Source organism: Fringilla coelebs (assembly GCF_963513975.1).
Source record: "Fringilla coelebs genome assembly, chromosome: 16".
Classification (NCBI taxonomy): Eukaryota; Metazoa; Chordata; class Aves; order Passeriformes; family Fringillidae; genus Fringilla; species Fringilla coelebs.
Window position 1 is genome coordinate 1753495 of NC_140042.1, and position 11953 is coordinate 1765447.

General features: G+C 52.9%; 1 protein-coding gene across 1 annotated transcript; it reads left to right on the forward strand.

The window, feature by feature from the left end:
* Positions 1-658: 658 nt before the first annotated feature.
* Positions 659-5523, forward strand: SOX8 (SRY-box transcription factor 8). The gene is made up of 3 exons (XM_084216448.1): positions 659-1289; positions 2422-2660; positions 3409-5523. The coding sequence occupies exons 1-3, from the start codon at positions 847-849 to the stop codon at positions 4137-4139; spliced, it is 1413 nt and encodes a 470-aa protein (XP_084072574.1). The 5' UTR covers positions 659-846; the 3' UTR covers positions 4140-5523.
* Positions 5524-11953: the final 6430 nt, after the last annotated feature.

Here is an 11953-nt window from a genome sequence, read left to right on the forward strand (position 1 = left end):
ACAGGGAGCTCTGCCCGCCCGGCCACGCACCGACCGCCCCGAAAACCCCTGGAAAAGGGGATTTGAAATAACCGGCGGTCCCACCGCACCGCTCCGCTCCGCCGTCCCGGAGCCGCTGCCGCTCCGCCACCCCCGTTCCACAGCGCTGGGAAAAGGACGCGGCCGCTCCATCCCGCACCCGCTGCCCGGTACCCCGTTAGAAAACCGAGACCCCGGCTGCACACCGGAGCGTGAAACACATCCCCACCGTCGGGGGGTCCCCGCCAGTACCGCGCGGCGGTGAAGCGCCCGGACGATTTGCAGCGGAAAAAGCACAGAGGAGCCGAAAGAGGCAGCCGGAGCAGGGAGCCGGAACAGCGGCGGGTGGCATCCACCGGGCCCTGGCGGCAGCGGGACCGGCAGCGGGACCCGCAGCGGGACCCCCGGCTGGCGGCGGCTCCGGCGGGCGGAGCGGGAGCTCTGAGGCGGCGGGCAGGCGGCACGGACCCGCCGTGCGGAGCCACGCCCCTTATGCAAATAACCGCGCCCTCTGCGCCAATGGCGAGCGGCGGTGGAGGCGGGGCCGCTCGCCCTGCCCTTAAAGTAACTTGTTGCCAGGGGCCCCGTTTCGCACTGGACGTGGAGCGCGGCGCGGGCAGCGCGGGGCCCCGGCGGCAGCGGCGGCAGGACCGGCTGCGGAGCGGGGGGGTAGCGCGGATTTTGAGCTGAGTTTTGAGCGTTTCGTGTCTTTTTTTCCTCTTAGAACTTCTTGTTTTTGCTCCTTTTCCCGCGGCGCCCCGCGGAGGGTGCGCGCCCCCGCTCCCGGGCGGGCACAGCGCGCGGCCGGCCCGGCTCTGCCGCCCGCCGATGCTCAACATGACCGAGGAGCACGACAAAGCGCTGGAGGCTCCGTGCAGCCCCGCGGGCACCACCAGCTCCATGTCCCACGTGGACTCGGACTCGGACTCGCCGCTCTCCCCCGCCGGCTCCGAGGGGCTGGGCTGCGCCCCCGCGCCCGCCCCGCGCCCGCCGGGCGCCGCCGCGCTGGGGGCCAAGGTGGACGCGGCCGAGGTGGACGAGCGCTTCCCCGCCTGCATCCGCGACGCCGTCTCGCAGGTGCTCAAGGGCTACGACTGGAGCCTGGTGCCCATGCCCGTCCGCGGCAACGGATCGCTCAAAGCCAAGCCGCACGTCAAGCGGCCCATGAACGCCTTCATGGTGTGGGCGCAGGCCGCCCGCAGGAAGCTGGCGGACCAGTACCCGCATCTGCACAACGCCGAGCTCAGCAAGACCCTGGGCAAGCTCTGGCGGTGAGTCCCGACCCGACCCGACCCGCGCGGATCCCCCGCGCCGCGTCCTCCGCGGGGCTGCGCGGCCGGACCCCCTTCCCGGCGCTTCTCTAAGGCTTCTGCCCGCCTTGTTTTTGTTGACCTGGGGTTCTCGGAGCGATTCGAAGGGAGGTACCGTCCCCTCCCCGAGCATCCCGGCGCGCTGCGAAGGACACAGCGGTCCCTGCTCCGAAAAATCCCCCGAGCAGGGGCTTGGGCACCCTCGCTCCTGCCGCGGGTGGATTTTCCCTGCTCCATCACGGAGATGCACAAGCCCTTCCCTTGCCTGCGGCTTCTCCATCCCCACGCGATGAGGCTTCTTTAATGACTTGTTTTATGGCTTTTCATAATCTTTTTTTTTCTTTTGGCTCTCTTGATGCTTTACAAGCTATAAACGCAACTAAACTCATTTTTTAGCAGTTATTTTAACGAGCTTCCTAATTTCCCTGCTTATCTGCTCAGTGCTGCCCGGGGATGCAAACTTTTATTTGCTGAGCAGCATCCGAGCCCGCTTTGCTTTCCAAGGCTCTTCCCCGAGCCACGTTTCTCCGTGTGGTGTATACCGTGGTGTCTGCCTGTACCTAATTCCCATCTTTTCCTGCCTACTCGGGCCAGCGATGCTCCCGCTGCGGTTTGAGCCTCTCCAAGAGTTAGCGAAGAGAGGTGTGGGCAGGGGGCAGAGAGTTTGGAAAGCAATAATCCCATCCCTGGTGCCTCGGTGGTTTCTTTGTAAGCACCAAACAAAGCTGGAAATGTTTGTGGCGGTGAGGGGGTGGCATTTGCAGGGCAAACATGGGAATTTTGCTTTGTAATTGTGTTAGAAATGTGGAAGGGGGATTTTGTTTTGCCCAGTTACCCCTGTCTATAGTGGTCGGGTTTTTCATGCTGTAGTTGGTATTTTAATCCATTTTTTTTGCTGTGGATTTTAACTCCTTTTTACCACAGTAAATTCATTTTGTAGTTAGCTCGCTGAGTGCCCCGATCCATGCATGGGAAGTGGGGATGTGCAAGTCTAAAAACAAGAAGAAAACTTCTAAGGAAAAGATCCTAATTTTGGCTTTTGTTTTTTTCCCCTTCTCTTCCTTACTGAAACAACCAACTCCCCAAAAACCAGTTTACTGAGCGAAAATGAGAAGCGTCCCTTTGTGGAGGAAGCCGAGCGGCTCAGGGTGCAGCACAAAAAGGATCACCCGGATTACAAATACCAGCCCCGGAGGAGGAAAAGCGTCAAAGCCGGGCAGAGCGACTCGGACTCGGGGGCTGAGCTCAGCCACCACGCCGGCACTCAGCTCTACAAGGCCGACGCGGGGCTGGGGGGCATGGCTGACTCCCACCACCACGGGGAGCACGCAGGTAAAGGCGGCCTTCCCGCTGATCCCTGTGCCTGGGGGGGTGGGATGGGATGGCATCCCGCTGCTTCCCACCGTGCAGAGCCCGAGGCAGGAGTTGTTGTCCCAAGAGCTGTGCTTGGGAGCATGGCCATGGTTTTCCTTAGCGAGTGCTCTTAGAGCTGCCTGTGCCATAGGGAACGCCGAAGCACCGGGATCCTGGCGTCCCTGGATGGGGAGAATTAATTATTCTGGGCTAATTAGTTGTATGATGGGCTAATAAGGGTGCCTGGGGAGTAGGGTTCCCAGGGCAGAGCTTCCCAGCACTGGGAATTGGTGTGCTGACAGATTTTGGGAGCACTGGGAACGTCCTGCTGCCCCAGACCCTGCTGGGTCACGGTCCTGGGTCCCTCTGCCTCGGGAGAGCCGGGCTGGGCTCGGCAGCCCACAGGGAGGGGATGAGCTCCATCATGGGCTTCACTCTGTAAATGCACACCCTGGGGGGAGTTGGTGCTGCCAAGGTGTCCTGCTGTGTCCCAGGGTGATCCTGATGGGCACAGCACACTCCCAGCTTCATCCCATGTCCCATGTGGGAGGCTCATCCCAGGGGAGACACGGTCACAGGGGTGCACATCACCCCCGTCCGACTCGGTGCCGCAGATTTAAATGCCCAAAGAGAGCATTAACAGACAGGTGATGGCCATTTATTGAATGGCAAAGGAGTCGGGTGTTCTGCGGTCACTGCTGAAGCCTCGCTGTCCCTTCGTCCCCAGGCCAACCCCACGGACCCCCCACGCCGCCCACCACCCCCAAAACCGACCTGCACCACGGCAGCAAGCAGGAGCTGAAGCACGAGGGCCGGCGCCTGGTGGAGAGCGGCCGCCAGAACATCGACTTCAGCAACGTGGACATCTCTGAGCTCAGCAGCGAGGTCATCAACAACATGGAGACCTTCGACGTGCACGAGTTCGACCAGTACCTGCCCCTGAACGGCCACGCGGCGCTGCCGGCCGAGCACGGCGCCGGCGCCGCCTCCTCCTACGGCGCCTCGTACGCGCACTCGGGCGCGGCCGCTCAGGTGTGGACTCACAAGAGCCCGGCCGCGGCCTCGCCGGCGGCGCCCGAGCCGGGCCAGCAGCAGCGGCCCCACATCAAGACGGAGCAGCTGAGCCCCAGCCACTACAGCGAGCAGCCCCACGGCTCCCCGGCGCACTCCGACTCCTACGGCTCCTACGGCGGCCAGGCCTGCGCCACCTCGGCCGCCCCGGCCGCCAGCGCCGCCGCCTCCTTCTCCAGCTCTCAGTGCGACTACACGGACCTGCAGAGCTCCAACTACTACAACCCCTACCCCGGCTACGCCTCCAGCCTCTACCAGTACCCCTATTTCCATTCCTCACGCCGCCCCTACGCCACCCCCATCCTCAACGGGCTGTCCATCCCGCCGGCGCACAGCCCCACCGCCAACTGGGAGCAGCCCGTCTACACCACGCTGACCAGGCCTTAAAGGATTCCCGGAGCCTCCCGAGGCTCCCCTGGAATTATGCACTAATGAAGGAATGAGGAGGAAGAGCGTGGAGTGTTCCAAAGTGCCTCCTGAGCCGCTGGGAACTTTCTGCTGGTCGCCACCTTGCTTCGAAACTCCCCCCGAAAGGACAGAGCTCTATTTTTCTTTTTTTTTTTTTTTTATTTTCTTTGATTTGTAGGATTTAAGTAATTCAAAAAACTAAAATAAACCATCCAAATAAAGGACAGAAAATTAAAAAAAAAAAAAAAAGCAAGAGGTGAAAATGAAAACAAAAGGAAAAGGACCGACGATGCCTTTTGAGTAAATGAAGGACAAAATGTTGGACTGAGCCGAACTCGCTCGGCCTGGAAGTTTGGCCAAGTGCAAAACGTGGAGAGAGAGAGGGGGAGGCAAAACAACGACAAAAAAGCTGTTTGAGACTTTCAGGGTCTATTGCAATGTGAGGAACGGACCAACCTTGAGGGCAGGAACTCACTGGGACCAACAGGGATGAGCCCCAAAATCCCAGAAAAATCCCGTGGGAAGAGTCTGATGGGACCAACCAGTTCAGTGTCTGAAGTGTTTGTTGATTTTTTTTTTTTTTTAGTCAGGAGTTCTTCTAAGCAAGGTTTGGCTGTAATTAACATTTTGTTTTGGGTTTTTTTGTTTTTGGAAGCTTCAAATGTTTTTGGTTGTTTTGGTTTTTTTGTTTTTGTTTTTTTTTTTTTTAATCTGTTAAATATGTATTTATGTTCTGTATTATTTTGTCTTTTAATTAATGAAGTCATTTTGTGCAAAACGAAAAAAAAAAGTAGAATTTTTAAAAGATTTTAAAGATGGGGGAGGGAGCCTAAAAAAATAGTGGAGATGATACAATAAACTGGTGTTATGAGTCTATAGATTTTCCTTGGTTTTTGGGTTTTTTTCATTTTGGAACCGCTGCAGGAGCCGTGCTGGAGAGAGGGACTGAAGGAATCCGCCTGGAAACTCCAGTGGGAATGTCAAATAACGAGGGGGGGAATTACTAATTCAACTGGGAGGCTCAAATGCTGCCTGAAAAGGGCAGGTGATTTTCTGGCCACCTGTTTTGGGCTGTTAAAATCGGATTTCAGGAGTCTTCGGAGGCTTTCAGAACCAGGACTACTCTAAAGGAGCTGTAATTCCATGAGAAACGAGCGACTTCTGCTTTAATTTTGGCTTCTAGGGACCAGATATCATCCATCAAGCTGTGAAACTAAAATCTCCTCCACTAAAAAAATGGGTTTAGGGTACTTAGTTTTTAGACTAATATTTCATTGATATATTTCTACTTCTTCCATTGTATGCTGAGCATATAAATAACCATCTATTTTATGGGAACTCGTGCCTTTAAAAGCCTTTGTAAATCTAAACCCACCTTTCAGAGGTTATTCATCTTTTTACCTTTTCTACGTTTCCTACTCTTTTTTCTAAAAAATATTTTTTTGCATATTTCCTTTCGTGGCGGGGGAGGGAGGGGCACGCTGGGCTGGGGGAAAAGACAAAAAAACTCATTTTTATGCAATCTATTTTTCTGTATAAAGTTTGAAAGACTTTTTGTTGCTACTGATCTGTTCTCTTCACTCGCTTCTGACTAAGCAATGCTAACTTTTGTACAGATCCATTTGATAAAATTAAAAAGTGCTTTTTATCAAGGACGTGTTCTGTTTTCTTTCTGCTTGAGCCTATTTTCTGTGCCTGGCAAAAAAAACTGGGAAAACAGCTCGGAAGGCAATGGAATCTTCAGAATAAAATATTTTCATGAAGGATTTATTTCCCTTTTAGTCTGGATTTTTTTTTTTTTTTAATTCGCTCTCTTTTTCCTGCGCTTTGTGTGTTTGAGATTTTTTTTGAAATACAGATAAATTAATTTGATTTTTCCTTTAAGAAGGGCATTTCCATGCCCATAATCCTGAGGATTGCAGACTGCTCACACGAGGCTGGGTTTGCAAGGTTTTAGCCCCAGCTGATTTTCCTTCTGTAGGGAATTTACAGGAAGAAATTCCCTTTTCTGCTTAGTGAGCCCTGGTAAATAAATCCCTCTGAGTTAGGAGAGCGACCAAATTATATGTTGCACGTCAGGCTTGGTGTATTTCTTTTTTCAACGCGGTCATTAACATTGTTACATTTGTAACTTTTATTTTGCTTTCTTACAGCAAACACCCCCTCCCTGTCCTGCTTTTGTCCGCTCAGCGAGCAAAGGGATCCCAACCTGGGAGGAAAAAAATTGGGATTGGGGAATTCCAGCCCTCCCTGCTTGAGAGAAGAGGCTGGAGGACGAAGGGGAATAAATGTGATGACAATTAATGAAGCTGCAGCCCATTAAGGAGGGCTGGGGAGCAGAATCCCGGGTGGAATTTGGTGTTTGCAGCCTCTGCCAAGAGGGGCTGGAAGGCGACACCATTTTCTCCGTGCTCCTTTCCAGAGCTCCTGGCAGGGGGATTTCATCCCAGCCGGAGCCAAAGTGCAGCGTAATTCCCTTCCCTCCCTTCTCCTCCTCCCGTGACTCTGCAGATCTCCCTGATTTTAATCCTGATTTATGCCTGGGAAATGGAGCAGTTTTGGCTCTGCCCTCGAGGCTGGGGTTTGTGAGGGGAAAAGGAAAGAAAAGGTGAGCTGGGAATGTTTTGGGGATGATCTTTGCTTTCTGCTGGATGCTTGGTGGTACAGCTCGGAGTGGCTTCATTGGTGGCTGATAAAATTAAAATATCTGGGTGAGATAAAATGGTGAATCACCCAAAATAATGACATTAAAAATAGAAAATCAGCCCAAAATATCAGAGGTTGCAGTGAAGCGTGCCTGGTTCCTGGGAGAGCACGGGGAGGGGGCTCTGTGCATCCAGCAGGATGGATCCCTGTCTCCTTTCCCTTCTCCCAGTGCCACGTCCCTGTCCCAGCCAGGAGCGACAGGATGAGCGTGGAGCTGTGCTCTCATCCCAGGGATGGCACATTCCCACCAGGCAGGTTTTAAATCCACTTGCTGTGGCCACAGTTGGTTTTACTTCACATAAGATTTGCAAAAATAAATTGAATTTTTACTGGTATTTACAGAAATCAGGTAATTGAATTGTATAATTTAATATAGATCTGTGTTGTATTTTACCATGGAACTGGGGTTGGGAGGGATCCACAAGGATCACGTAAATCCAATCCTGATTTTAGATATCATAATTCTATATTTTAGATCCATTCCATAGGTTCAAGGGGTGACAGGAGCTTTGGAATCATCAAATCCTGGAATGGTTTGAGTTGGAAAGGACCTAAAGGCTCACCCTGGTCCCATCCTGGGCAGGGACAACTTCCACCATCCCAGACTGCTCCATCCAGCCTGGCCTTGGACACTTGCAGGGCTGAGGTGCTGGAGAGCTCCTGGAGGCAATTCCAGGGAACAGCTCCTGGCTTTTGTGGGGCTGGGGGGAAAACTCAGGGATGTTGCAGAATGGGTGTTCAGGAAGGTGCCAGGCAGGTAAAAGGCAGCATCTTGGATAATCCAGGGCTGAAACTCAGGGTTTAGGGGGAGCTGGACATTCCCAAGATCCCTTAAATTTCATTCCCTACTCCTCAATTTACACTTCCTCTCAATTCCCCATTTGAGAGGAAAACACGGATTAGTTTTTACCCAAAAAAAGATAATTTTGATCAGAAATTACTGCTGCATTTCCACGTTTTGTCCTCCTCTTCCCTTTGCTGCTCCAGGCTGAGGGAGGAGAAGGATTTTCCAGGAGTTTTCCAGGCTGAATGGCAGCATTGTGTGTCCCTGCTCGGGGCTGGTGGCTCTGCAGAGTCAATGAGATCAGGTGAAACCAGGGCTGCCTTTTGACCCCTGGCTGCCAACAAAAAAGGCTTCTCAAGATAATTGCAGGAATCCACGGGTGAGAAAAGTCCCTCCATTTTAGTTTTGGTGCAGGGAATAAAGAGTGTTGCTGTTTAGCTCAGACAGTGCTAGTTAGCAAGAAAGAGGAAATTAATTTTATAGACCATATCCACATTCTTTCTGCAGGCTGGAAAAAAAATTCCCTTCCCATCCTCCTTGTTTTAATTTTTTCTGGAATGACATCAGCTCGTGTTAAACTTTTCTTTTTTTTTTTTTTTGTAGGTTTGCAAAGAAATTATTAAAAGGCATTTTCATGACAGCCTTGAGCTTTAATAAACTTCCACACAGGAATGTCCCTGCCTGAGCACCGACCTCTTCCCTCTGCCACCTTTATATTCCCAGGGCTGGATCTGCTCTGTGGGATTTGGGGGGAAAAAAAAGAAATAGAAAATAAAAATGCCTGGAGATGTGATGTCACTGGGGACACAGGGTGCATTCCAGGAAAAGCCTTGTCCAGCTGATCCTGGGAGGGCAGAGCTGCCACAGGGATTTGGGAGCAGGAGAGGCACATCCCAGCCCATGGGAGGGTTTTGGTGGCCACAGGAAGGTTTTTGTGGCCATGGGAGGGTTTTTGTGGCCACCTGAGGAGGTGGCACTGTGGTGACCCCAGCGTGGCACAGCCCTGTCCCCATGGAGCCGGGCTGAGCTTCCCTTTGGGAACCTTTAAGGAAACTCCAACACTGCTGGAAAAGCCTCCAGGGCCCTGAGTTTGGAATTGAGGGCTCTGAGGGCAAACTCCTGAACACGAATTGACCAAGGGCTCCAAAGTCCCTTTTTGGGGGTGGGAGGAGGGAATTTCACATCAATTCCTGACTGTCCATGAGGGATACATGGAAGCACCCCAGGAGACAGCAATGCCATGGCCCCACCACTGCCCTGCTCCTCCTCAGAGACCCTGCAGAGGCTCCACCAGGTTTTTTGGGAGTTCTCCACATGAACACAGAGAGGGGACCCTGCAGAGGATCCCAGGATCCAGGGAGAGCCCATCCAGCCCCGGATCCAGCCCCTCTCCAGCAGCCCCAGCTGAGCCAGGGCAGTGCCATTCCCAGCTCATTTCCTGCCTGTTCCAAGCAGGAATTTGGGATGGCACCAGGCTGAGGTTGGGGAGGGGAAGCCATTTCCCAAATGAGTCAGCAAGAGCTAAAAATGATCCCCCTGGAGATAAACCCAAACCACAGCAAATGGGGTTTATTCCAAATTGCTTCACTCCCTGCTGCCCTGCACCCCCAGCCCGCTGAGCTGGGAGGCTGCAGGGCCATCCCTGCCCTGAGCTGGGCTGCAGGAGATGCTGCCTGCTGGGATTTTGGCAATGAGAGCCCTCCAGGTGGCTCAGGATGGGTGTCAGGCTGCAGGGCTGCTGCCACAGACTATTTGCAGAGGTTCCAGCTGAGGGGTGAGGCCGGAGTGAATGAGGTGGGAAGGGAGTTTATGATATTCCAGGCACCATTTTTCCATAAAGCCATGCTGTCTGCATGGGGAAACTCAGTTTGAGCAGAGCTCAGACACCAAACCAAGCCCGGCTTCTGCTGCAGCCCAGCAGCACAGAGGGCTGGGACACTGTGGGGTGGCTGCTGCCACCAACCCAGGGCCTTTTTCCCTGGAATAGTTGGGAAAAAGGGGGTGGCTGCTGCTGAAATCACAGCTCTGCCCTTCCCAGGCTTGAAAGAGCTGCCAGCATTGCTGCTGACCCCTGTCAAACTGCTCCTGTATGGCCCCAGAGCTCAGGCAGGCCCACTGTGTCACTGGCTTAACTGCAGGCTCGGGGCTGACCTGATTTAGGGCAGCCTGGGTTAAAAAAAGCCAGCTGGACACTCTGAGTCAGGTTTAAAAGCCCCTTCTTTCAGTTTATCTTAAACAAATTAGGGGTGAAACCCAAACTGCTCCTAATCCAGAATAGGAGGGATTCCCTCTGTGCTTGGAACCCACTCTGGGGCTGGGCTGGTTTGGGGAAAGTGAGGCAAAGGCACTGCTGGGGTGGGAGGGGAGCTCCAGGAGGGATGGGGAGCCCCACACCTGTCCCAGCATGGCACCTCCCACACATCCCATCCCATCCCAGATCATCACACCCATCCCATCCCATCCCATCCCATCCCATCCCATCCCATCCCATCCCATCCCATCCCATCCCATCCCATCCCACCCCTCTCCGTGTCCTCTCCTCTCTCTCCTCCTCTCTGCTCTTGGCTCCCTGTCCCTGGATTTGTTTGTGGCTGTGTGCTCAGGCAATATTGGGACTGTCAGAGTGACATTAAAACATTTACCCAAAACACCTCTGCCTGCCTCTCTCCTCCCCTCTCTCATCCCCCTCCTCCTCTTTTCCTCAATTTTTTTTTTTTCCTGGTGCACGTCAGAATTCCCAGCGCGGGGCTGGGAAAGGGTTAAACATTTGGAAAGGTCTTGTTTGAGGTAGAGTGAATTTTAACCACCACACACATAACGAATGCACAGCAGCCTGAATTGCTGGTGAGGAGCCAAGAGCACAAGAGAGGAGCTGCTGAATTTTAATGATTCATTATTGCATGGAAGGCCTTTGTCTTCCTTTATCCGGTGCACAATAAAAGAATTAATTGGACAGAAAATGGCAGGGCAAAGAACTGACAAGTCATTAAGGGGCTCTGAATGGCTGATTAGGTGCACATTGGGGGTGGAATTTCAACTGCACTGTTGCAGCAAGGGCTCCAGAATAATAATGGCATGGCACAGTTTATATTTTGTATGCAGTACCAGAAAGGCCTTTCTGTCGGCATTGTGGGGCTATTTATTCTGCTGTCTATTTAGCCATTGTTGGCATTGTGCTGCCAATAAGAATGCGCAAACAAAGTTGGGATTTTTTTTTTTATTTTCTCTCTTTTTTTTTTTTTTAGAGGTTGGGGTGGGGGGGGGGGTTTGGATTTCAACTTCAAAATAATTGGGGAAGCAGAATCTCGTTCCGTGCGTGGTTTTATTAATTTTGCTCGCTCTCTCTGTGTGTGTGTGTGTGTGTGTTGAGGACCGGCTGTAAATATTTAGACTTGCCAGAAGGAGCTTCATTTAGCACGAGGAAAAAAGAAGGAATAAACTTCTCCTGCTTCTTTTTCTTTTCTTTTTCTTTTTTTTTTTTTTTTTTTTGGCTTTCCCCCGTTCCCAACGAGCCGGCGAAACTCGCGCAGCTGCCGGAGCCCCCGTGGTGGTGCGAACGCCGGGTTGGGGCGGTGGGCGCTCCCCCAGCCCCGGGCCGGGAGGATGCAGCCCAAGGAAAAGCAGCCAAGTGGAATTATCGGTCGCTAGGAAGTCCCTGGGACACCTCGCGCTCGCATCCTTCGGGGCGGCTCCCGCCGCAGCCGCGCTGTTGTTGTTGGTGCTGCGGAGATTTAATAAAACCCACACACACACACGGGAGGGGAAAAGGCAGGAGGAAAAGCCCGGCCCGCTGGGTAGGTGTGATTCCCATGAGGAATGGGCTTGGTTGGTAAAAGGAATAACAAATAGGGATCGCAGTTTGCTGTCAGGGCTGGGCGCAGCTGCTGCAGAGTTTCAGGGGGGGAAAAGGGATTTTAATGGAGATACAGCTTCTTCCTTTTTCCTTTTTCCTTTTTCCTCTTTCCTTTTTCCTCTTTCCTTTCCCCTTTCCTTTCCTTTCCTTTCCTTTCCTTTCCTTTCCTTTCCTTTCCTTTCCTTTCCTTTCCCTTTCCCTTTCCCTTTCCCTTTCCCTTTCCCTTTCCCTTTCCCTTTCCCTTTCCCTTTCCCTTTCCCTTTCCCTTTCCCTTTCCCTTTCCCTCACTCCAGCTGATTGATCTCATCCAACTCCTCTGGATCATCCTGCCAACAAGATGGGATGGACTGGAATGGACTGGAATGGACTGGGATGGACTGGGATGGATTGGGATGGATTTGGATGGACTGGGATGGACTGGGTGGATTCCAGCTCTGCCTCCCATCCCAA